The 26,653-nt window shown below is 42.8% G+C and overlaps 1 protein-coding gene across 3 annotated transcripts; it reads left to right on the top strand.

Moving 5' to 3' along the window:
• SRSF4 (serine and arginine rich splicing factor 4) lies at window positions 469-26,292 on the top strand. Of its 3 annotated transcripts, XM_018057187.1 has the most exons (8): window positions 809-891; window positions 11,252-11,435; window positions 12,097-12,261; window positions 16,726-16,868; window positions 17,761-17,873; window positions 20,639-20,853; window positions 24,383-24,472; window positions 24,732-26,292. In XM_018057187.1, exons 3-8 carry the CDS (start codon window positions 12,197-12,199, stop codon window positions 25,615-25,617), a joined length of 1,512 nt encoding a protein of 503 aa, XP_017912676.1. In that variant the 5' UTR covers window positions 809-891; window positions 11,252-11,435; window positions 12,097-12,196; the 3' UTR covers window positions 25,618-26,292. The 3 variants fall into 3 exon arrangements, with proteins under 3 accessions (XP_017912666.1, XP_017912676.1, XP_017912682.1); XM_018057177.1 differs by lacking the exons at window positions 11,252-11,435; window positions 12,097-12,261 and having other exon boundaries at window positions 469-891; XM_018057193.1 differs by lacking the exons at window positions 809-891; window positions 11,252-11,435; window positions 12,097-12,261 and adding an exon at window positions 17,193-17,341 and having other exon boundaries at window positions 16,778-16,868.

Here is a 26,653-nt window from a genome sequence, read left to right as displayed (position 1 = left end):
CTAATTTTACAAGTTAGAAAATGGTCCAGTGATGTAGCCAGTATCAAGCCTAATCCAGCTCCATAGTTCCAGCCTTCTTCACTTTCCACGTTGCTTTCATTAAAACAAGTCCTATTTTTAAAATAATACTGGTGTTACTTTATTGGGCACTTATGATGCGCTGGGATGTCCTATGGTTGCAGTTACTCTCCCCTTTTATAGAGAAAACAAACGGGACTCAACGAGCAGGGCGTAACGAGCCCAAGGTCACAGATATTTAGATGATTAGAAGCCAGGTTTAATTCCAAATCTCCTGCTCGAAAAGTCGAAGCCACTCCCGGTGCAAAGGACAAAAGCAGAAACACTGGCAGGATTGTGGAGGGAGACATGGACGCTTCCGGCGGAAGCGGCGAAGCCAGCGGGCTACGCTGCGCGCCGAGCTCGCGAGAGAACGTGCCGAGGGGATTGAAGGCCCAGCACCCGCCCGCACCGCCTGTCGATCACCTGGCCCCGCCCCACGCCGGCGCGCCCCCGGGCAGGCCCCGCCCCCGTCCCTGGCCGGGCGGGAAGCGAACGTGCTCTCTCCCTCCCGTTACCCTCCGCCTGCGGGGAGGCGGGAGGCGCGTGCTCGCGAGCTGCGTGCTCGCGTACGTCACCGGGTTCGGCTACGTCCGTCCCGCCACCCGCCCGTTGCCGCCGCCGCCGCCGCCGCCGCCGCCGCCGCCGCCGTCGCCGCGCTCTCGCTTCGCCGGCCGCCGCCTAAGGGGGGCTGGGGCCGGGCCAAGTAGCCGCCGCCGTTGCCGGGATGCCACGGGTGTACATCGGCCGCCTGAGCTACCAGGCCCGGGAGCGCGATGTGGAGCGCTTCTTTAAGGGCTATGGGAAGATCCTGGAGGTGGATCTGAAGAACGGGTGAGGAGGACTGAAGAGGGGCCTGCCATGTGGGAACGGGGCCCCCGGCGGTGGCGGGAGGCCATGGGGACGGGAGAGGGACGCCTGCCCCACTAGAAGCTGCTACCGGCCATCTCCGGCTCCGCCATAGTAGCGGCGCCTCGGGGGCGCGGGTAGGCCCCAGTTCCCACTGCGCCTGCGCGGGTGGGGGTGGCGGAGGGATAATGGGAGCGATGGTGAGCCGCTGAGTGGGACGCGGGGGAGGAAAACCCGAGTGGGATTGGGGCTGCGGGCGGGAGGGCACACAGCTCCAGGGCGGCCTGGGTTTTTCCTTCTCGGGCCCTGGGACCGGGGCCTGGTTCGTCTCCAGCAGAGACCAACCTTTCCCGCTCTGAGGGCTGCTGGAAACAGATTTCGTGCTTCCTTTTCACCTCTTACCCAGTTTACTGGATCAGATGGTCACAGCGCATCTCTCCCAGGGATGGGAGCTCTGAAGGGACCGCCCCCCCCCGCCTTCTTTTTTTTAGATTTGCCATGTGCTATTCTTTTTTGGGGCGGGAGACTGGTTTGAATAGTCTAGGGATGGTTTCAAAAGTATCGACTTGCGGTTCTGAAAGCCTTCACCGTTCCCTCTACAAGGGTAAATTAAAAGTCTTAGCCAGCTATCTTTTAAGACTGCGTACAGTTTCCATGCTGGGGTTTCCGTTCCTCAGCTTGCCAGGAAATTGCTCTGAGGTTGTCGAATTTGTTGGAGAATAGTGGCCACCTTGAGTTGTCAACTCGTTGATGTAGACGGAGACCTACAGTTAGAAAATTGCTGACTTCCTATACGGCTATGGTCTGTTACTTGTATTCTGATCTATCTTGGTAGAGCAGGGCCCACAGGAGCTACAAGTTTCAGGGATAACAGATGAGTCAGGACTGGAGAAGATATTCAACAGGGAAAACTGAGAACCAGGAAATGTTAGGTAGGACTTAAAAGACATGGATATTAAAAAGAGGAGTAGGGGAAATATTTTAGGGTACTAAACCTTGGATGTTAGAAGAACTCTTGGCTGCCTCGCCCCTTTTTAAGACCTGCTCTGCAACAGGTCTGACATGACTAGAGTTTATTCCCCAAAGTAATACCAGCAGCTAACACTTGAGAGGTTTATGAAGTTATAATTGAACATTGGAGAAAATCGGAAGCTAGAATTTACTCAAACTGTTGGCTGGGTTTAAAAAGTCATTTCAAATTGATTGTTAGGAAGAATCACCTTCTTATTAAGGGAAATGTTCTCCATCAGGTGTTCATTATGAATGCTAATTTCATTCAAAGTAGAAGGCTTAGGACATTCTTCATTTTGTACATTAGAGCTTTCAGCTCTTAAATTGGGCAGGGGGTTGTTACTGTGATAAATTTGTGTCTGAATGATTAAGTTCAAACTCCCGGTTTTCTTCGGAGCCCAACCAAGTTGACAGAATGAAAAAGTTTTGGGGAAAGCATGGGTTTTGAAAGCAGACAGGCCTGGGTCAAACCCTATCTTCACTACTTACTTTCTATGAACAAGTGACTTCTCTGATTCTGAGTTTCCTCATCCACCAGGAAAAGGAAGATTAGAGATAAGAACTGTAAAGCATTTGGCTTATAGCTGTAAATGGTGTTTATAATCAAAGGGATCTGACCATGATCATAAGGAGACAGCTTCTTAAGTGTTTAGTAGCATGAAAGCGTATTTGGTTAGGTCTGTTCTCTAAGGTTACTCAAGTGATAGTAAGAAATAATGTTGATACTAATGGGAAAATAACTAATGGAAACTAATTAATGAAAATGTTGATAACAACCAAGATGTCTGTTGATGTGCTAAATGAAGGGAGGAGGCAGAAAAACAATTCCACTAGAGTAAATTAAGTGCCTACATTTGAATTAAGAAATGCTTGCTCTCTGTTTAAACTCAGAGAGTGAAACTTGGAGTGGTTTGTTTGAAATAGGCTTTGAAGTATGGATTGCCGGCGTCTTGAAGTGAAGTGTCTGGGAATAGTGTATGTCTTAACTGGTGATGGTTGAATGAGGAAGAATTTTGAAATATAGTAAACAGCCTAGCTTGGATGAGTCTCACAAATGATCTAGAAGTTTAAAAACATAAATCAGAAACAACTATAAGGTTTTACACTAAACATTCAAAATCACGTGCTCTGGAGGGAACAATTGAGCAACCTGAGAAATGGTGATACAAGAGGAAGAACTACTGCTACTTCCAGGACCATATATACATGGGTCTCTAAGGGGAACTGTTTTTGCAGTTGTGCAGCTAAACCATGGTATGCATGAAATCTGCAGTTGAAAGTCAAAGGAATGAGGAATGGGAAGTCATTCTAGGGATTTGAAGGCAGGTGTGACAGACACCAAACTGGTGCACCTCCTGCAAGCATTCAGGAATCATTGCAGGGGAAGATGACTTCTGAACAAAGTAGATAGATGTATTTCAAACACAAATTGACTGGATTAGATGGCAGTAGTGCAGAGGAGTTTAAAAGGATGGCATAATTTAGCAACATATGTAAATTTATAGTCCTGAAAACTTAGGAAGCATAATAGAGCTCCTTGAGAATCATTTTTAACACATCTGGATTGTGATTATTAGTATCTCTGAAACTGAAAAGCAGAATTTTGGATGGTTAGGGCTTTGAAGATTGCTGAAGAGTTGGAAATTTGTAGAAGTGAGATTTATTGGTAGACAGTAGATAAGTTGAGCTGAAGGCCTGTGGGTAAAGTTCAGAATTAAATAGGCATAACGCAATGGTATACATAGAAAGTTTGACCAAACGAGGAAGCAGATGAACTCTCCAGAGGAGATTTAGTATCCAGAAGAGCATTTTATGGACCCTCTTGGGATCAGGAGAAGGGAGATGTATACAGGAGTGCATTGCCTGCTTTTATTGTACCAGGTAACCCTAATCTAGATTGCCTTTGTTTTAGAGAACTCCTGGAAAGATGGTTCAGTTTGGGACCACGAACACGTGCTGTAAATCTCCCACGACCATTTAGGCCTCTCCAGATCCCCTCTGGTCTCCTTCATCTGTCTGTGCCACACTGACTCCAGCAGGAGCACTGGGGGACCAGGGGTCAAGGAAGCAACAATATTAGCACCTGTTAGAGCCTTCCGGCTCTGTGGTAATTTTTGCTATCTTTGATTATTTGTGAATTCTGTGAACTTTCTTGTTAGTCACTTTTTTTCTTTTTTCATGTAAAATGTAGATGGTTTTTTTAATACACTATTTTGCCACACAATATTGTAGTCTTGCTCATAGATCTTTATACTTAAATTTTTTCCGTATTTTAGTTAGTGAATGAGACAGATCATATACTAGGATTATTTTATTTGCCTGGTAGCTGGACAGGTAAACCCCCAAACCATTGAGGAGTTGGGGGGGGGGTTGGTTTTTTCAGTTGGTTAAATGTGTGAATTAAAACTCTCCAGGGAAACTTCGCTATAAATTTCAAAACCTGTGTTTCATATTACAGTGAAACTGTGAACAGCCAGAATTTTCAGAGATGTAATTGGATTTTCGTGATATCTAAGTATTACCAAGAAGTTTTTTGTTTTCACTCTTTGCTTAAAATTCCTTCAAGTAGAAGATACCGTAGTTAATTTTTTAAATGTATTAAGGCTTCAGTGAGTTGCATCGTTTTTCTGTTAGTCCCTGAGCACTGTAGGACATTGTTAGGCCTGAGATACTGGGATAGAGTCTCTGCCAACCCCAGAACCTACACAGGGATGTTCTCTTTTGACTAAATCCTTAATGAGAGCTTGTTTTTTGTCTTGTTTTTTAAAGAGGCAATAAGGAAAATATAATTGAATTTGAAGTTATTGGTTTCTGGCTAATTGAACTATTATTAGTTTATTATTAAAAGCCCATTCTTGGGAATTCCCTGGCAGTCCAGTGGTTAGGACTCAGCGCTTTCACTGCTGAGGGCCTGGGTTCAGTCCCTGGTCAGGGAACTAAGATCCTGCAAGCTGTGAGGCATGCCCCACCCCCATCCCCAGAAAAAAAGCCCATACTTAATTTGTATGACATTTCAAAATACTGTTTTATTTCTGGTTAAAAATTTTTCATATTGTACAATTTTTAAAATACAGAGGACAAAAAATTAAAATGGCACTGTCTGCACTTGGGCTTTGCCTTCTCTTGCATGCACTTCTTCAGCCTCCTCGGCTCCCTTTTTCACAAACTTGGATTCAAGCTCTTAGGTTCTGTTTTGTAACCTGCTGCTACCTAACAGTCTGATCCTCTTCTTTGTCATTGAGTGATCTCCTGCAACCTAGTTCTTAAGTGCTACGTAGTATTCCCACATGTAAATACTGTTTAATATAATGTACATAAGCAAAACCATGTTGTACAACAAGGTGATTGTCTTTGGTCTTCCACTGTTTTGTACATATATAAATATCTTCCATATAAATATGGCAAATATCCTTTATGTAAATCTCAGGGCAGATTCCTGAAAATGGACTTGGGAGACAGAGTGTATACCGTTGTCCCTCAGTATACTCACAGGATTGGTTCTGGGACCCGTTGCAGAGACCCAAGTCTATGGATGCCCAGGTCCCATAGTCCACTCCCCACACCCACAAGTTCAATCAGCCACAGATGTGAAGAACTGACTATACACGTTTTGAACTTTGGCTACCTTTTGGCTTCCATATAATTTATTTATATTTTCACTTGCCATATTGAAGAGTTCCTATTTTTCTGAACTTACTTTTTACCATAATGTTTTAATATTACGACTTTTTAAATTAGAATATCCAAATATATGTTAGGAAGTTATCTTGCCGCCTTTAAGCCTTATCCATTTAGCTTACCAAGCATAACAGATTGAAGAACTTTTTTTAAAAAGTAACTTTTTGACTTAATGTTGAATAAATACAGAAATAAATATGAAAATAAATACAGGTTCATTGTAGATAATTTAGACAATACCAAAAGCATAAAGTATAAGTTATCATTAGTAACCCTTTTAACATAGACAAGGTTTTATGTGCAATTTTATGTCCCTCTTTGTATGCTTAATTTTTCTCACATATTTTATTCTGTTACATTAAAATCTTTGACATAAACATCATTTAGTGGCTACCTAAAATCCATTCTATGGCTGAATCATGCTTTACCCAAGCATTCGTCCTAGGTTGTCTCTAAATTCTTGCTGTTGTGTGTAACCTTGTGATGGATGTCATGTGTATAAAACTTTGTTTATATTTTTAATCATTCCTTAGAACAGGTTCTATGAAATAAAATGCATGTCACAGCAGGCGTGAACACTTTGAAAGCTCTCCATGGGTATAGCCAAATAAGTGTCAAGCAAAGCCATGCCAGTCACACTTGTATCAGCCGTGCATGGGCACACCCATCACAGCAGCTCATCTACACTGAGCAGCTGTGTTGTTTCAAGTCTCTGTTAGTTTACCAGGTGAGATGGTTTCAAGCGTCTTACCAAGAGCTTTGCTTAAACAAATAAGAAATCATGAAAAAACAGGACTGTGGATTAAGTAGCATTCTGTCACTGTTTTGTTATTAATGTAACTGTTACAAATGTGACCAAGTTGTTTTTGTACTGAAGTCAACATACCTCCAAAAAATATATATATTAAGTCTGTGTGTGTGTGTATATATATATATATTTTTTTTTTCCCCCCTTAAGCCGTGGGTAATTTTTAAATTTCTGTCTTTTTAAAAAGTCAGTGCCAAGAAATCATACCATGCTGTGATTTGACCAAATGTTACCTACCACCTTAAACTGCCCTGGCTTGAGACTTCCACTCCTCGTTCCTGCTTTCCCAATCAGTTTGTGAAAAGAATAAACATCTTCTATAGTAATCTGTCCAAGTCATCTTAAATCTCTATTCTCACTTTAATAGCTTGCTCCTCCTTTCCTGATTGAGGTATCAAATGAATATAAGGGCCACGTGAAATGTTCTTCCCTTCTTAAAAGGTAGGCACAGGATGTAAACTAGATAAAATGTGGTTTGGGTTCCCGGGATTTTTTTATTCTTCCTGGTAGCCTAAACAGAAGATTGTATTTTGAGTTCCTCAGAAGAAAGATGCTCAAAGCATCTGAGAGAATACTCTTGGGGATAGTATTTATGAATTTATAAGTTAACACTGAGATTTTAAAATAAACAAGTGTTATGTCTAGTTGGTACTGACAGGGAAACTGAGGCACAGGAATTTAGAGTAACTGGTCCAAGGTCACAAAATGAGTTATTAACAACTCTGGAAGCTGAAGATCTTCTTTATGCACATACCAGATACAACATGGGCTGTGTAAGTCAAAGCTGCTCTCACACTGTTCCAGATGGTTCAGTCCTGTCCTTTGGGGCCTCGCCTCCAGAGTGAGAAGATAGTTTGGGTTCCACCTCCAGAAGTCCTTAGTCTCTGCACCAGCTTCCAGCAGACCGACAAGTTACTGCCCGAAGTGAGATGGGGGTCTGTTTTGTGTTAATGACATTGGCCCTGGGCAGAGACTGCTCCTGATTCTCCTCAGGCTACTGTTTGAAGAGCTAAAGGGGGGTGTCAGCTCGGTGATGGCTGAGAACCAGGGTAGGATTTTGTGCAGGTAGAAGGCGTTGTTGTGCTGTCGTTGCTAGGGCTGGTCTTGGAGTATCCTGGAGGTGAGGGGTGGTTTGTGCCCTGGATTTGCACGCCTGTGTTTTGAGGAAATGCCCTCCATGACTTTTGCTGTATGTGGAGATGAAAGTCTAGAGGTCCTGGAACGGCACCTCTGGATTCCTGAAGAAGCACTCAGGACCCTCCGCCAGGGTCCCCAGCCGTGTCTTGTTCCTGGATGACAGAGGCAGGCCTTCATGAACACCGGTCTCCAAGACCCAGGGTGGGTGGGAGGACTGGAGGGAAAGAGGTGAGCAGGAGGCCCAAGCAAGGGGTTCAGGAACCACAGACCAGATGAACTGACTTTGAGAAAAGTTACTTCATGTGGATGAAATGAAGCTATTGATCCATTAATGTTTAAGGAATGTGAAACATGCATTAAAATATTAAGTGAATTAAATAATTTTCACGGGAAAGGCATCTCCAGGGTAGCATGGGGAGTGGCATCTTTAACCCAAAACAGAGACTGTGAGGCGGTTATGAGGGACGTGGAAAGAGCCAAGATGGTCCCAAGAGGCATAACCTCTCAGAGGCTTTAACGTCTGTTACCCTGCTTGTAGTGTCGTTTAGAGGTAAGTACAAACTGGTTTTGTTTGTAGCTTTGCTGTGGATCCAGATAGTGTTGTCTGCTGAGTGTACACCTTTGTTTCATTAACTGCAAGTGACAGTGATTCTATCTTCCATTCCAAGAGTTTTATTCTAAATCAGCAGTACGACTTTCATCTCTTTGAGTTCTTTTAAACTGTTTTTAATTTGTGAACGAGTCTTCATGAACCTCAAGTGTGTCATCAGAGAATAAAGTTAGTCTCTCAAGTCGTGTCCGACTTTCTGTGACCCCATGAACTATACAGTCCGTGGAATTCTCCAGGCTAGAATACTGGAGTGGTAGCCTTTCCCTTCCCCAGGGGATCTTCCCAACCCAGGGATCGAACCCAGGTCTCCCGCATTGCAGGCAGATTCTTTACCAGCTGAGCCACAAGGGAGGGACAAGAACACTGGAGCGGGTAGCCTGTCCCTTCCCCAGTGGATCTTCCCGACCCAGGAATCGAACTGGCGTCTCCTGCATCACTGGGGGATTCTTTACCGACTGAGCTGTCAGGGAAGCCCCATCAGAGAATAGTTGACCTCTTTTGAGACTTCTTAATTGCATTTACCCCTAATGTTGATAAGTGTCAGGAAATTGAAATGGATGCAGGTGTGATTGTGTTTACCCTCCCTCCTTTAAGGAAAGCAGCCCTGTTGACTTTAAAGGTCACAGTGATAGATTTCATTATGACAGAGGAGTTATGGTTGTGATAGATTCATCCACAAACTATTTACAAGTATGTTGCTTTCTAGGGGTAGTCCCATTTTTAGGGTAGGAATATGGTAACTGCATAGTGAAAGTGAATTTTCTTGGTTCATTCTTGAAATAGTTTGGATAGTTGAAAAAAATGGTAAATAAGCTCATAGACCGGTTGCACAGTAAAACTAGATGTGAATTTGGTTATAGATTCCCCTCTTCCTCCTGCTTTCTGAAGGAATTTTGTATTATCACTTAGTTTTTAGAATAATGAGTATTTGTGTTCTCTTTTCCTCACTCCAGTATGTGAATATTCCCTCAGAGAAGGGCTGGTGTCTTCTTAATGACTATATCATCTTTCTGTATATTCCTTGACTGGTGTTAATTTTGATAATTGACATATAGGTTTGGTTCCACTAGTAGCTTAGAGAATGTTCACAACTTACCAGTATTAGTGCACATCAGATGCAGAAATGATATTCCTTGTCATTTAATATTTCTCATAAGATGTTAATATTCATGTGGGCATTAGTCTTCCACAACACATAATTTGATGTAGCTGGTTTTCTGTGCTAGAGCTTATATTTCGCAAAATGTTTGCTCTATGGAGCACTTCTTTGCACTGGCACGGAGACAGTAGAGCATGGCGATGGAGTGTTGATTTTAGGTGAGGACCTAGGTCTAAAGGACCCCAGATATTGGGTAGCCTTTATTTAACTGTTCTAAGTCTTCATTTCTTCATCTGTGAAATTATCAGAAAAGCTCGGAGTTGTAAACATTATTATAGGGGATAATAATATATTATTATATGAAAAGGGAAAGAGGTGGGCTAGAATAGTCATGTTAATAGTGGTTTGGAAAAAAAAAAACAGTGGTTTGGAGTTAAATTATAGATGCCTGTCATCTGCAAAGTATTTTTCTAGTTTGCTGCTATAGTCATTGTTTAATTGAAAGTCTGTAAACCTTATCATATTCTTTGATTTCTGGTCTGTTTTTTTCCCACACCATTCATGCTTATATTTTTTGGTCCCAGTCACCATTCCTTACAAAACTAATTAAATGCATCCTTAAGTACATAATACTGTCAATGTCCATTCACATTTACCACCTCTAGGCCCAACTTTCCATCATCTCTATGCTGGTCTAGTTTTTGCTGAGCCTTAAAACCAAAGACCGATTCCAGGGGTTAATATGGGGCCTCCAGAATGGGGACTGCACAGAATAATCTTATTTTTCCTCTATTCTTCTAGTCTGTTATGTTCTGAACCCACACATGTTTTCGGAAGGACCAGATGGCTGACACTGGCTAATGGGAACCAAAAGAGGAGTGAAAGTAACCTGGTTGTCACATACCCCAAGCTTAGAGGTTCTTCACCTTCCCTAACATCAGTTTCTTTTTTGCTCTGGAGAATTTACCTGACTGTATCCAAAAAAAAAAGGTTAATACAGCCTGGCTTATCTGAGATTAGATTATCAAGCCAAGCAGCAGCATTTGTTGAATTTGGAAGAATTATATTCAGGACTGTGGGAGAGAAGAAACACCTGCCTTTACAAAGGCAGTGTGACCTTGTGGTTAAGAGCTTGGGTTTTGGAGTCAGATGGACCTGGGTTCGGAACTCCTTGACTCTGTGCAAATTGCCTAACCTCTCCCAGCTTCATTTTCTCATTGCAAAATGGGAGTAACAGTAGTGCATTCTTCGCATATCATATGAAGAATGAATGAAATATTATAGATGAAGTATTTACTTGTGCCAGGCACTATTTAGATACTAGCGTTTGTTAAAGAGCTCATAATCAAATGAGAAGATAAGCGCAAAGGAAAAAGAACAAGGCTTGACATTTTTCTACTCAATTATATTTTAATACTGAAAGAAATATGTGAGACCTAGTCAGTTCTGCCTTGATTAAAACTTAATTCCATTATATTCTGTTAAATCTGGTGGAAAAGGAAAAAAAAAGAACAAGGCTTTAAAGGTCACCAAAACATTATCATGTAAAACAAAAAATTGAATAGAGGTGCTGATGCGAGTTTTTGGGACTCGCGGAAGAGAATTCTCACGTCTACAGAAGCCGGTGGCTCTGATTCACCTTGTGTAATCAAGGCATTCCAGAGTTAGAGAATGGATCAACAAAGATTTTAGGAGTCAATATAGACCTCTGAGCCAAAGAATGATACAGCAGCTGGCTTTCCCTGCTACATGTAAACAGACAAGTTGACTAAGTAAAAGTAGCCACGTTCTAGAGCGAAGTGAGGTGAGACCCTACTTGTCTGCCAGAGAGGAAGAGAGCACCCTGAGAGCCCAGCAGAGGGAGCGCACTGTGGAGCGAGGCAGTGCACTGAGGGGTCACCGGGGGAGGCAGGCAGGGGCGATGACAGGGTGGTTAGGAGTGAATCTGACGGTCGGGGGACCGAGAAGAGAGGAATCATGAGGTAGGTTTTCTTCTTTGAAGGTGGGGAAAGATCAAGTGCAGACTGAGATGTGGCCAGCGTTTGCAGACCAGGAATCCACACCAGCTCTAAGCAGAGAGCTCTTGGTGTGCGGGAACTGCCAGTGTGCCGACGTGAAAAGAGCCCCAGACTGGGTACTGGTGAGCCCTGAAGTCGCACCCCAGCTCTGCCACTCAGTGAGCACGGGTAAGTCATCCACCTTCCACGGGTGGCCGTGATGGCCCTCCCTCCTTGGAGGCTAAAGAGAGGGAGGCCGGAATGCCCAGAGCAGCCTCCTTCCTGTCTCAGGATAGAAAGGATCTCAGGAACCCACTTTGTGTGGTAGCAGCTCCTAGCGGTGGGTTACATACAACCCCCAGTTACCGGGGTCGCCAAATTGCAACCATAATCCGTGACCCAGGGCAGTGAATGGGACATTGGTCAATTTTACTTTGAGGGCCTGACCACTGCTTCCCTGGAATTTTGCAGACTTTTGGTATTGGGGATAGTAACACAATTGGCACAAGCTTTCTGAGTTGGCCTCACCTGAGCACTAGAGAGTTGGTTGCAGAAGTGCCTGTCTGCAGTTTTCCCAGCACTTTGTGCAGAGAGCAAGAATTTCTGGTTTTTATTACAGTCCTGTCCGTGTGCCCCTTTTGCACCTCATCACACAAACTGACTGGAGCATAGGACCAACACTGAGTGCTTTGAAAGAGAGCTGTTTTGATTCCTGTTCACTGAATGCCATTTCTTTCAGGGTAGATTTAAGGGCTGTGCCCTTAAAGTACATTGCTTTTGACCCTAGTTTCAGGGTTCAAGCCACCCCATGGGTTAACTTCAACAGATGAAAATTTTTCCTTGGCTACAGCAACATCCCTAATCCTGACCAGCCATGGAGAGTTTCGGTTCTTGCCAGTGAATGTGGGAATGGCTCACCACATTGGGAAAACAAAACTCACATCCTGCTGATGTTGGCTGAGGACTGTCATGTCCACATACAAAGAAAAGCATGTGGCACAGTTTTAGGACAAAGGTGAGCAGAGATCCACCGTGGAAAGGGGCAAATTTTTCTTATAGAGCGAACATCCAAGGCGTGCCCCGCGGTAAGCAGCGCTGGCGGGTGAGGGCAGGCACACGCATGGAGGCTTGCTTCCCCTCGCCCCTTGGCCCCACTCCCCATCAGTCAGCTGGTGGTGCACACCCCCTCAGTCATCCCCATTCAGGGAAGGTGTCTGGAAGACAGAGGTGGCCCTAAGCCCTCCCTAGAGGGGTAAGGCAGACTCCCCATCCTCTTCAGTACGACATACAGAGTGGTATTGGGGACCACTGGTGTACGTTATTAGGATCGGGATGTGCAGCAATATCCCCACCTCGGGTGGTCGTTTTTCTTAGGTGAAAAAATGATCAGCTTTTCAAAAACTGAAGTCTTGAAATACTTCAGTTTTAAAAGCATGTCATTCCAGCTCTAGCATTTCAGAGTTCTGACTGACAGTCTGAGCAGTCCGTTAGCTGTTGAATGGGGAAGACCCGAGCATTGGCAGTGATGTCAGAATGGATTGAGGTTTAGAACCGCCCACGTAACTCAGAGGCTTTTGTACTGTCCCGATCACCTGTTACTGTTCAGTAAGAATCATGGTGCCCACTTTTCTTAGAAAATGGCAGGGATTCCTCTTCCCTCATTTTTTGACTAAATTTGTCAGGATTAAACATATTCTAGAGGAAAACAGTTTGGGAAAAGGCAGTTGTAAAAGAACACTGAAGAATTTTTCTTTTAATTGGAAAGATTTGCATTTAATAGGTAGGCCAGGCTTTTTGTTCTTTTACACAGGCATAGAGAGAGAGGGCAGATGTAACATCTGAGAGTCAAGCCAGAGGAGGCATACTGGTGGGGTTTTGGTTTGTGTTTTTATCAGTCCCTGCCTTAGAGGGATTTTATAATCTGTCATAGGTTCATTCTCCCAAATTCCTTCATCTTCATTCTCATACTAGAGTTACTGAAAGATGGTCATTTGGAAGGATGTCTTTAGCTAGAATTAAGAAATTTATCTGCTAGGTTGTGACCATCAGGCTTGTGTGCAGGTCACTTCAGCAGTGTCTGAGTGCACGCATGCCGGCTCATAGTGTGCATGCGTGCGAGTGTGTATTTTGTATCCCTACTTTGGCAAAGAATTCAAGAGGAGAGTGCTTTAGGGGAGAGGAGATCAGTTTCATGGGTCTTTTTGTTTGTTTGTTTGTTTTTGTTTTTGCTGCAAAGCACAAAGGAATTTTAAGATCTATTTAGAAAGATTCTCTGATGTTACCAGGGAGAGCTTTACTTTCTTAAAGGCACAAAAATTTAATTCAGAGACAAACTATTTAAAACTAAAAATTTTGTCCCATCATTAAGCCAGAGGAGGACTAACTTTATCATACATTTGATGTTAGGAGAAACCTGAGAGGTACGTAGTATAGCTCCCTAGGATTCAGAGAAATAAAATGATTTTAATGTGCTTTCAGAATTGGTTTGCAGTGGAACCCGAACTAAAATCCAGGCCAGTTCCTGCTGCTCCAGTCTTAATGGTGTTCTGAAGTCAGGCCGCAGCCTGAACATCTTCTGTTTTAATTGTTTAATGTAGTGTGCCTCAGTTTCTTCATCTGTAAAACAGATAACGGCACCTGGTTCTTGGGTACTGTGTTTATTAAATAAGTAACGTTTAGTACATAGAGGTTACTTAATATTAAGTACCATTTTATTGTTGCTATCTAGTCTTCTGCCTGATTTGGGGAACTCATTCACTCCACTTAGTGAGGTCATCCTTTTGGTAAGACAGACCTACACGAACAGTGATACGGTGGAAGCAACCACACACTGATCTGATCTTTGCTTAGAGAACAGGAATCATACCAGGCATGGTGTATGGGGCAGGAGGATGTTTTGCTTCGTCTTCCAGGCCCACCCAGCAAGTCAGTGACAGAGAGGAGTGACGGTCGGGTCCTGATTTAATCATTGGACTGGACTTTGGCATTAAAACGTTACAGACAGATTTTGTGGCTTTTCACAGAGTGGTAGCCAAGATTTTTCTGTGGGATAAATTATATCTTAAGTCAGCTGTTTTAATAAGTGGCTAAGATAGCCCCAAAATGTGGCTACTAAGTAATCGGCTCGCTCGGACTTCTTAGAAATGTAGTAAATACTAGGGAAGAGCTGCAGGGGTCATTTTCTTGTGACGAATCGCTGCAACTCAGGAGAGTTTTACTGGGAAGATGTGCCTTGCGTCAGCCTCAGCTGCAGAGGAAGACTGATCACTGTGAGCATTGTTGTTGTTGTTATCTTTTTTTAGATAACTGTGCCTCCACTTAGCAGATTGTCATCTTCTCTCAGAGGGCAGGATGAGCTCTTAGTGTGCGCAGGGTGATCCTGGAGTCTGGGAGGATGCTCTGCCGCAGGGTTCTGACCTAAGCTTCGCTTGTCAGCACGCATCTGGCTTTCTATTTCAGGTCACTTGCAGGGCTTGGGGTCTTGCATTCTCTGACTCCCAAGTGGTTGTAAACGCTAATCGTTGTGAAGAAAACAGGTGTTCTGTGATGTCTTTATATGATCCTCGCAAGTCAGCCGTAGTCCTTCTGACATCACATCAAATGAATTAAGGGCACTGAATGGTGCTGAGCCAGTGAGAGGGGGGAGGCCACTTCATCATGCCCGTGTTGGATGTTTTCTCTCATCCCTCTGTACTTGGCATCTGGGCAAGTTGGCAAAGCAGACCTGTGACCAGTCTTGACAGTTAAATTAAGCAATGTACTTCTGGGGGCAAGGAGGTGTTTTATTATCTATTTAGAAATAAACCAAAGTAGAAAAAAAAATTTTTAATTAGCTCTTTAATTTTGCCTCTAAAAGCAATAGTGTAGCTTTCCTGAAGACCCACTCTACTTGGGAAAAGACAGCTAGCTGCAGTGTATTTTATCTTTTAGAGATTTTTTTATGATCATAAAGCACTTTTTAACATAGTAAGTTACTGATTTGGAGAGGTTTTACTTGCTGTATCAACTGTGACAGTCATGGTCAAAACCATTCTTACTAAGCTGCTAGGCAGTTCCAGCTCATGGGAGGGTGAACCCCACTTTAAAGTCTCCATAAGCTGAACCAGGTGTTTTTTGAATTCTGTTCCTGCAGAACGTTTCCCATTAAACACTGAGTGTTTCTATGTTACTTTTCTTTAATGGAATTGAGCTTCAGTGACTCTTGAGGTTTGAATGCCACTCACAGACATTTCAGCATAACAAAGTTTTTAGCTATACATTGTCACCTTGAGAGACTCTTTAGTAAAGGAAGACGTCCTCAGTTTTGGTTCTCTTAACATGTTGCTGAGTACAGCATTACCTGCTAAAGAAGGTGGAATAATTTTGATCAGGCTGGATGAACTTCCGGCAGGTCTTATAACTTGTTTTTAGTTTCAGTAGGTTTAAACCCAGAGGAACACCAGTCAGTGTCTGTGTACATAGCTCTGTTAAAAGTTTAAAGGTGTTGATTGTAACTTGTATGATTAAGATGGTTTTGGTTTTTCAGTATAGGCAGTTCTCACAAAGCTAGACCTTTCACAGCCACATCAGACCAAACTAAGTTTATTGATAATATAGTTTATAGGGCGTTTGTTTGACTTTGCTTATAAATATCTTACAAATTTTGCATTTTGGTTTTATAAGTTTTTCCCTTCAACAGGCATTAATAGGATTGGGATAGGGGGTTGTTTTCTTTTGGATCTGTGTTAAACCACCAAACCTGTTTGTTTGCTGGGAAATTCCTAGCAGTACTATGTAAAAGAAGTTTGCACAGTTGTATATAGATTTTAGAGAATTTTAGCCTACCTATAAAGCTCATGGAAGTGAATTTGGAATATCATGAAGAAGAGAATAGCTCCAGATTTTTTTCATTGGTAGTTTTTAGAATAGTCAATTCACCTGTGACTTGTTTAGGTAGAGAAAAGGGGACTTTAAAAGCTTTTTTCTTTCACTGAGAACTACGATACTTTTTTTTTTTTTAACTTGGTTTATTACTTCAAGCATGATCTAACAGTTAAGACACAGTGCCTGAATGTAGATCTAACTACTCTCTAAGATACTACTTTGAGGCTAAAGCTAAAAAGATGAGTTTTTACCATGAGTCGAAAGAGCAAATATTCAATCTTGTAGGATTACATATTTTAATACCTTATACCAAGCATCCCTGTGGAGGTCTTTGCAGTTGCCACCAGCTACTTGGGGAACAGAAGAAATGATCTCTGAATATTTAGCCAGCCTCCTACTAGAAATACAGGAGTCAACCTTGAGAAGTCTCCCTGCCCTTTTGCGTGCCCACGGACACAAAACTGAATGGTTTCAGCTAAAGGGAAGAGAAAGCTGAGCCGTAGTTTGCCAAACCTGCCTAACCTTTGCTGAGCATGAACCTCAATGCTTTCTCTTTAATGTTAGTGAAACTGGTGTCAGAATGGTACCAGCCCGGATTGTGTTTGCTCTTTTCTAGATATGGGTTTGTGGAGTTTGATGATCTGCGAGATGCAGATGATGCTGTTTATGAGCTGAATGGCAAAGACCTTTGTGGTGAGCGAGTAATTGTTGAGCATGCCCGCGGCCCACGACGAGATGGCAGTTACGGTTCTGGACGCAGTAAGCATTTAAAGGGCATTTGTATCGGTGACATGCCTATGTTATTAAATGTTAATTTTTAAATTAATTAACTGATTAATGTTACATTAAAATGTATTGATTATTTAAGCCATTTGATTTATAAATTATGTATCTTTTTAAATGTAAAATTGTAAATAAACATCTTTAATAATGTTTAATTTTAATTAAATTAATGACATAAATTTCTTGTTTTAATACTTTATAAATATGTTTAATGATGTGTGTTTGTGTTGTTGTTTTTTTTCTCTGTAATGCAATTGTTTAACATAGATTTAACAAAGACCTCAATGTTTTAATTAAAAGAATCCTTTGAGGCTAAGATGACTGCCTGTTCCATTTGCTGACCTTGGGTTACCTTTCCATGCGTGGCTCTTTGAACCATTGTGGCCCTTGGCTGACCAAAAACAGGAAGCCATGTGACGACCGCAACCTTTCCCCATTAGACCTGGGTGGTGAGGATCCCAAGGGTTAGACACAGATGAGATTAAACTGAAATAGGTGCCTGAAAACTTTTTTTTTCCATATAAAATATTCACAAAAACTTTAATCACTGTGAGTAACACCAGTAACCGATTTAGTAATTTGGTTACTTATTTCTAAATTGTTAATAATTTGTAATTTATGCATGTTAATTTTAAATATAAGTATTAATGAATATATATACTTACAACTTTGTAAATTAAATTAAATTTTTGTGTTAGCTGATTGCTTATTTTAATCTAGATTAGAATTAAGGGTGGGGATGGAGTTAAACTATATATATATTCTTTGGGGTGGGGGTAGATGGTGCATTTAATAAGGGGAATGTGTGCTGTGTTGCTTTTTCTTTTTCCTCCACTGAAGTAATCTCATCTATTTGAACCTTCCAAAGGTGGATATGGTTATAGAAGAAGTGGCCGAGATAAATACGGCCCTCCTACACGCACAGAATACAGACTTATTGTGGAGAATTTGTCAAGTCGGTGCAGCTGGCAAGACCTAAAGGTTTGGGCCCTGTTAACCTTCTGGGATACAGTTGGGCAGGAGTTAAGGTTGGGAAAGAGGTCATTTTATACAGGCCCAGGCACACCGAGAAAGCTTTCCCAAAGTATCTGAAAATTTTCCACAGGAAAATTGAAGTTTCCACAGGAACACAATCAGAATCTCACTATCCTGTATGTTACAGGACCAGCATGCCGGGGACAACCTATGTTAATGAAGCTTGCTCTGTGGAGAATGTTAGAGAGATTACAGTGTAGTTTTGCCCTAATGAAAGAAAAAATTACAACTAACCGTGTTTCCTGCAGTAGTAGTTGTAATATGCAAGTTTGTGTCAGCTTCCAACTGGTGAAAATAACTATCTGACCCATGTTCTTTTCTAAGATTTGTTTGTTTTTCATCGAATTTGTTTACTACTGTTAATTGTTTTTGGCCACGGGGCTTGTGGGATCTTAGTTCCCCTATTCCTGCTGAGGATCGAACCTAGGCCCACAGCAGTGAAAGCACTGGACAGCCAGGGAATTCCCTATCCTGAACAAGTTTTAATCTCAAAAGGGAAAAAACCTTATTGAGTAGTGTCTTAACCTGAATGGTCTTAGGAGGGCAAATGTAAAGGAGGATTGGAGTTTCCTATCTCACTTCTTATTAAACAAGTTATCTCTAGCAAAATGTTAACTGCTCTCAACAGTCTTTAGCTAACAAAGATGAAATACAGGAAATGTTAGTTCACAGTTGGTCGTAGCAGAAGAGCTGGGATTAAAACATATGCTGGTATTTTTTTCTAGCACACTGTTGGTGTCAGTATTACAGCAGGCCCTGACTGAGTGTCTGCCAGCAAGACTGTGTTCCCCGAAGAAATGACTCCAGTATTCTGAGAATTAAGAATTGAACATTATGAGTTAAAACTAGAAAGACTTTCAAATTTGGGGTTAAAATGGAGCCTAGCCAACATCCTCAGTTGGTATTATGCTTCCATGCGCTTGGCAATTTAACTCAGGAGAGGAGAGCAATTGAGTTGATTTCCTAGGAAGTCAAGGGAGCCTTCAGAGCAGGACTTAGGAGCCCACCTGCCTGGGTGGATTCCCAGCTCTGCCACTTACTGGTTATTTTACTTGAGTAACTTACTTTCCTCTTGTGCCTCATACTCTTGACCTATAAAATAGGATTAATATTCATGTCTGTTGACAAAAATACTAATGCATTTTTATATGAAAAATTTGAATGGTTCCAGGCACAATAAATGCTAGCTATTAACCAAGAAAATGCAAAATAAAATAAGCGAAAGGAATACTGTCGGTTTTTAAAATGTGTAAATGCATGCTACCCACTGGTGATGTTGAGATGAACTACAGAAAATTGGTTGTTTCACCCACAGTGTGGGTGGTACTAAGAATTTACATTCTGAAGTCTGGATGTTATGTTCAGATCCAGCTCCTTCGCTTAATATTAGTACCTGAATGATCTTGAACAGTTTGCTTAATATCTCTTGTATTTCATTTTCCTGTAAAATGAGAGTAATGATTGTATCTACCTCATGTGACTGTGTATAGGACTGCATTAATTAAATCCTACTTATCAAACAACAGTCAATATGTTAGCTGTTATTAACAGTTTGGAAGTATGGCAATATCTCAACTTGCCCAGCATAGTCCCAGGTATGGCATAATGTAATAACATTTTCCTTACTCTTTAAGATGTATGCCAGTTTGGATGATAAATCACTGATATATGGGCCTTGTGCCTTTTGCCCAGAATCACCACTCCTGCAAATAATTCAGTTAAAGAAATTTTTGTATGAAGATGTTCATTGCTAGATTATGAATAGTAGCAAAAGACTATATGTAAAACCTAGAAGTCCCAACAGTTAGGAAGTATTGGACACACCAATTATGAAGAATGTAGGTTATGTTAAGACATGTAAATGTTTTATGACACTGAGCAAAGGAGTAGTATCACACAGCATATATTCAGTGTTGGTAACTTTGTAAAATATGGAGAGGAAAGCAATAACAAAAACGAATTGCTATGGGATATTTATGCATTCATTCCACAGATACTTATTTTGGGGTATATATTATATATGAACAAACATGGGGAAATTGGCCACAAGACCCTAAGTTTTAAATTTATCCAGATTTCGTTCTCTTTTTAAACACTAATCACGTCTCCTGTGTTCATCTGGCATGTTGGTTGTATTCTCTCCAGCCAACCAATTGCATTATAGTAAGTCCTCAGAGAGAATGAGCAAAGAGCCTTACAGTAGTCATTGCAGAAGCCAGGGCTGGACAACACTGTTCTGTTGTCTTCTTGTCTTTGCTAATCCATTATGATTTTGTTTACATTTTACCTTAGATATTTATCAACAACTATACATGTTTTCAATAAGAATTTATAATAAAATGTAAAAGACTTGACTTAAATGTAGTAACTTGAGTTTCTAAAGCTTCTATAATCAGAGAACCTACCACTAAAAAAATTGGGAAATGATGGTTAACTAAAAAATTTTATTTTCAATTGTAAAATTTATATTCAAACAAAACAGTTTAAAGGAACAGTTAAATATTTATCATCTCTACTACCCACCTAATGTCTGATGCTTTAAAGAACCTCAGTAAATAGTTGGTGTGTAGCTGGAAATACTTAAGGTCAACTTCATTCTGAGAAACCTGGCATTTCTTCTTAAAGGCAAGGGAAGACTTTCATGTTGATGATTGTGTTAGGTATTTTCATAAAATGTGTCTTAACCTATTCGGGGATTTTTTTTTTCTTAGGATTATATGCGTCAGGCAGGAGAAGTGACTTATGCAGATGCCCACAAGGGACGGAAAAATGAAGGGGTGATTGAATTTGTGTCTTACTCTGATATGAAAAGAGCTTTGGAAAAGTTAGATGGAACGGAAGTCAATGGCAGAAAAATCAGATTAGTTGAAGACAAGCCTGGCTCCAGAAGACGCAGGTCCTACTCCAGGAGCCGCAGTCACTCAAGGTACTGTTGATGTCTTCAAGTGTTAGAGCTTGCTATAAATTCATTAATGAACATGTGTTGTTTAGTCGCTAAGTCGTGTCCCACTCTTTGTGACCCCATGGAGTGTAGCCCACCAGGCTCCTCTGTCCATGGGATTTCCCAGGCAAGAATATGGGAGTGGGTTGCCACTTCCTGCTCTAAGGGATCCTCCCAACCCAGGGGTCAAACTTGAATCTCCTGCATTGCTAGTGGATTCTTTACCATTGACCCATCTGGGAAGCCCCAAAGAGCACATAGATAATCCATCTTCATTGTCCTGTGGAAGTCTTCAGTACTGTGGTTCTATCTGCTTCAGTAACTCAGAACTTTGACCTGAACATTTATTTGTAAAACTCTTGAACACTTTTGTCATGAGTACAAATAGAAGTAAAGTCCTTTCTCTGAGGCAGGTATCAGTGACCTCCTTTCACGTTTATTCCAGAGTCCCCTAGATTATACCATTACTGGGGGCAACATGACCACTGGCCCATTGGCTACTCTCCCAGATACTCCAGCTACTCAGGAATGGAGACTTGGTCTTATTCAACAGCTGCTCTGCAGGTGGATCAGACACTTGTAAATAAGACAGATAAGGTCCACGCTCTCATGAATCTCAGTCTAGTGGAGATGACTGGCATTGAGCAAATAATTACCATCGTGCCAGGATGTTAAAGGAAAAGTATACAGCCCCACTCTGAAGAACTGGCAGAGACTTCCCTGAGAACATGTCATAGAAACTGAGCCCTAAAGGCTGTGTTGGACATGATGGGCAAAGAGAGGGGATAATGCCTTTTAGGCAGAGATGACAATGTGTTTTGAAGGCGCTGTTGGGGGAATGAACAAAGCAGAGGAGGGCAGCTTGTGAAGAGACAGCAAAGAGCCAGTTACTGCTGAGCCACAGGCCAGATTAAGGGTTAAGAGCAGTGGAAAGGCATTAATCTAAGCTTTCCAGGTTTTGGTATTTTGTTTTTTAACTTTTTATTATGGAAAATATTAAATATATAAAACATTAGAGAAAATATGAACCTCAGCCCCTTAAACTTGCCCATCCAGCTTCAGTACTTTTTATTTTGCCAGTCTTGCTTCATCACCCTCTCCTGCTACACTGTTTTAAGGCCAAGTCTAGACATCCTGTCATTCCGTCTATAAATACTTCAGTGGGTATCTAACCTTGTAAATAAAATAAGCCACATCACAACAACACATCTGCGTTCAACTTTCCCCAGTTGCCTCAAATACATGTGTATATTTGTAGTTGGTTCATATTAGAATCCCAGTAGGTTTACACACTGCAATCAAATAACGTGTCTCAGTTCTTTAAATCACAACTATCTCCTTTACCCTCCTTATTCTCCATGCATTTAGTTGTGAAAGAAATAGTGTTCCGTTTTGAAGATTTTCCACAGTTGAAAGTTTGCAGATTGTATTTTTCTGGTGGTGTAGACACATCCCTCTATCTTATCCACTGTGTTTCCCATAATGTTGTAGTTAGATCTTGAGGGCACTTAGAGTAAGGCCAGGATTTTAGCGGGTGCTTTGTACTTCTGTTGCATCCCTTGTGTGGGGTCTGGATATCTCACTTTGAATGATGATAACATTTATCGGCGTGAGCCGCCCATTACACAGTTCTGCAGCAACAGTCCACCCCACAGTGTCAGTGTCTGCTCATAGTCATCGCCTCAGACCATTCAGTAGCAGTTGTAGCATGATGACTGTCTAATTTTCTCATTCTTTGTGCATTTAAAGACCTTAGTTCTGTGAGGGATGATTTCCCTCTTATACCCTTTTGCCACCACCCTAACAAAATATTTGTATAAGAAAAGGAAAATCAAAGTTGATATCTTTATTTACCAGTTTCCAGAATATTGAATGTGCCCAGCAACACCCAAAAGTGGTGATGAGGTTGTTTGTTTGGCATCATTTTGAATAAATTGTTGGATCTTGGTATATTTAGTGTTTGATGCATTGCAGTCAGTTTTCTATTGACTCGAACTATTCTGTCTTTGATCATTGGAAGCCCTTCAAGCTGGCTTCTGTGTCTTTTGGTTTTGTTTGATTTCTGTGTGAATGTGCTTTACTAAAGATTTACCCAAATTTTTCATTACAGCATTTTTAAACATTAAATGTTGACAGAATAGTTCATGAGCATTCATGCCCTCCCTGTAGCTTCAACAGAACTGAAAGTTTGCCCTTCTCTCTGTTTATAGACACACCCTATGCATTTATTTTGCTGTACCATTTAAAGAGAAGTTGTAGAAATTGACACTTCACCCCAACTACTTAATAATATGTCTCCAAGAATGAGATTAACCACACATATTTTTTTTAACCTAACAACGTTCATGGTGATTCCATAAAGTCATCTGATGTCCAGGTCATATTCAGGTCTCCCCAGCTGTTCATTGATGGCCTTGGAGCTGTGCTTTCTCCTGGCCAGGATCCGTCCAGTCATGCGTTGTAAGGAGTTGTTGGGTCTCTTCAGTCTGAAGTAGTCTGCCTGTATCATTCCCCGCTCCCACCCCACAACGTTTACTTTTCTTAGTCTCTTTTTTTTAAATACTGCCCCACATTCTGAATTTATGTTTTCTCTTTATATTGTTGAACTTATACTTTATTCCCTGAATTTCCATAAACTGGAGGTTAGGTCTAGAGGGGTGTGGTTGAGATACAGATTAAGTATTTTGAGCAGTTCTTTCATAGATAATAGTGTCCAGAAATCTTTGAAAGTCTCTGTCATGGTGATAAGTCCCATCTTTGCTTTTCCTGCAAAAGAATTGGTCATTTTCCCCAAGGAACCCTGGTTGCTTCTGGTAGGAAACAATAGTCTACAGCCTCGGTACTAAAGGTTTTTTAAATTTGAAGTGCACAGTTGACCCTTGAACAAAGTGGGGGTCGGGGCGCCTGCCATTCATATACAGAGTTCCCACACGCATGGATCCAACCAGCTGCAGACTGTAGTATTGCGGACCATGCTTATTGAAGAAAACCCCGTGTGTAAGTGGACCCGTGCAGCTCAAACTCACGTGCTTCAAGAGTCAACTGTAGATCTCAGTGAATTGCATGACTAGGTGAAAGGCAGAAGTGTATGTAGGAAGGCCAGTTAGGGGTCTCTGTGGTAGCAGGAGAGTGGTGGTGGCTTGCGGGGGGCGGCCGACGTAGTTAAGTGGAGAAGATTAAGAGGAGAGTCGCCAGTGCAGAAGAGGGTGAGGGAGGGAGGCATGTCCAGGATGGCTGTGGTTTCTGGCGCCAGGAGCTGGTGAAGCATGGTGGCATCGGTGGGAATAAGGAAGAAACCCGGCAAAACAGCAGGTGTGGGGGAGACGGGCGTTCAGTTTTGGAGGAGTGTTTGCAGGTGACTATCTCTGGGCCCAGAGCGTGGGAGAGAGTTCGCTTTCAACTTCGTGTCTGGAAACTGCCAGGGTCATGCATGTTTGATTGAAAAGATGTCTTAATTGACTTTTCACTCAGTGTTTTGTCAGCAAGTATTAAAAATACATATTTGCTCCCCTAGGTCTCGCTCTCGAAGCAGACACTCTCGTAAGAGCAGAAGCCGGAGCGGCAGCAGCAAAAGCAGTCATTCTAAGAGCAGATCCAGGTCCAGGTAGGCGTTCCTGGGGTTCGTGCAGGGCCCACCTGCACCTAGTCCCGCTCTGATGGTCACTGTGTTCCCAGCCTTCCCTCACCCCAGTTTTCTTAGCTCTAGGACTGCAGTCGTGGGGGTTCGGAAGGCAGTCCTGGGCCAGAACGAGCCGGGCCTTCTCTTGTGGGGCAGAGCTCCACGGGTAGCTGTAGTCCATCTCCCCTGACGGGGCCTGAGGTTTGAAGTCCCACGCAGCGACCCTGTCCCCCTATCTCACCAGGTCAGGCTCCCGTTCCCGGAGCAAGAGCCGCAGCCGCAGCCAGAGCCGCAGCCGCAGCAAGAAGGAAAAGAGCCGCAGCCCCAGCAAGGACAAGAGCCGCAGCCGCAGCCGCAGCGCCGACAAGCGCCGCAGCAAGAGCAAAGACCCGGCGGAGGAGAAGGTGCAGAACAGCGACCGCACTGGCAAGTCCAAGAGCCGCAGCCGCAGCCGGTGCAAGAGCAAGAGCCGCAGCCCCAGCCGGCGCAAGAGCAAGAGCCGCAGCCCCAGCCGGCGCAAGAGCAAGAGCCGCAGCCCCAGCCGGCGCAAGAGTAAGAGCCGCAGCCGCAGCCAGGAGAGGGGCGCGGAGGAGGCCCGGGGCAGCGCGAGCAGGAGCCGAAGCAAGGAGAAGAGCCTGCGCAAGAGCCGCAGCCGCAGCCAAGGGGGCAGCCGCAGCCGCAGCCGCAGCAAAAGCAAGGACAAGAGGAAGGGGAGGAAGAGGAGCCGGGAGGAGAGCCGCAGCCGCAGCCGCAGCAAGAGTGAGAGGAGCCGGAAACGGGGTGGCAAGCGAGACAGCAAGTCGGGCAGCGGCGGCGGGAGCGGCAGCAGCAAGAAGAAGAAGAAGGAAGACGCGGACCGCTCGCAGTCCAGGTCACGCTCCCGCTCGGGCTCCAAGGAGAGGGAGCGTGCCAAGTCCGAGTCCGGCCAGAGGGAAGGCCGAGGGGAGGGTGAGGATGCCGGCGCCAATCAGGAGACCCGGTCCAGGTCGAGGTCCAATTCCAAATCAAAACCAAACCTTCCATCAGAATCACGCTCCAGATCAAAGTCCGCCTCAAAAACCCGGTCTCGGTCCAGGTCTGGGTCCAGATCGCCCTCCCGATCTAGGTCCAGGTCTCACTCGAGGTCCTAACTGGCCGCGGCCACAGCTGGAACTCCCCGAGCTGTCTTTTTGTACATGTTTGGTAGCCGTAGCACAAGTGATTGGAGTAAAACACATGTCACACTGTACATTTTTACTTCCCCTAATGGTGTGTCTACAACTGTTAAATCTAAGTGCTTCCTCTCCATAAAGCCGCCTGGGCCCAGGCCTTCCTGCTCGACTGAAAACAATCTTCTCTTTGAAAACCCCTTTTACTCATGGCCCACGGTAGAATATCCAAAATGCCTTGGCTTTCAGGCCTGGCCTTTCCTACAGGGAGCTCAGAACCTGGATGGCTTTAAGGCTGGAATGATGTCATAGGTAGGTATGGTGAGTTCAACCATTTTGCCCCTGGATTGATGCCCTTTGATGTATGCCATTTAGTGAAAGTGCTAAGTCTTAAGTTTCCTACCACTTTGGTTTCATATTTTTGGACTTAACAAAGTTGTGAATAGCAAGCACAGTCAAGGAAAACTGATACCTGCAGTAACCCATAGGAAATAAACTGTAGAGTTCCATATTCTGGTATTGTGATTATATTGTTTTATATTAAAAAAAAGAAAAGAAAAGAATTTTTTTTAATTTTATTTTTCCCCGTCTTGCAAAGTATAGTGACCCCTGTTTCCATTAAATTTGAATAAAGACTATTTTTGCTTGACAAAATTTCATGTTGCTTGAATTAAAGTTTTGTTTCCTGATCTTTCTTGATATCTTTTTCTTAGCATAAAAAGTTCATGGTATAATTGCTATTTTGTTCCTTGAGATCACCCACGGGTAGGAAGCCAACACTTTGCCTGAAGAATTTTTCTCACCCTCAGAGTATGGTCACGTTTCCTGGAAATTCATAATTCCTTCCTCTCAAGACACTTGGAGCCAAGCTGATGAGAAGAGAATCAGTTTGGCAACTCAGCATCACTGGATGAGCTCTGAACAGAGATGTCTCTTCTGTGCTATTTGTTGAGGGTCTTGGCCGTGATCCATCTGAAGCGTAGTACATCGTCTTAGAATTGGGCTTAATCAGAACCAG

The sequence above is a fragment of the Capra hircus genome, chromosome 2, assembly GCF_001704415.2.
Source record: "Capra hircus breed San Clemente chromosome 2, ASM170441v1, whole genome shotgun sequence".
NCBI classification, from domain to species: Eukaryota; Metazoa; Chordata; class Mammalia; order Artiodactyla; family Bovidae; genus Capra; species Capra hircus.
The sequence above is the reverse complement of the archived record's forward strand: the minus strand, read 5'-3'. Positions and strand labels throughout refer to the sequence as shown.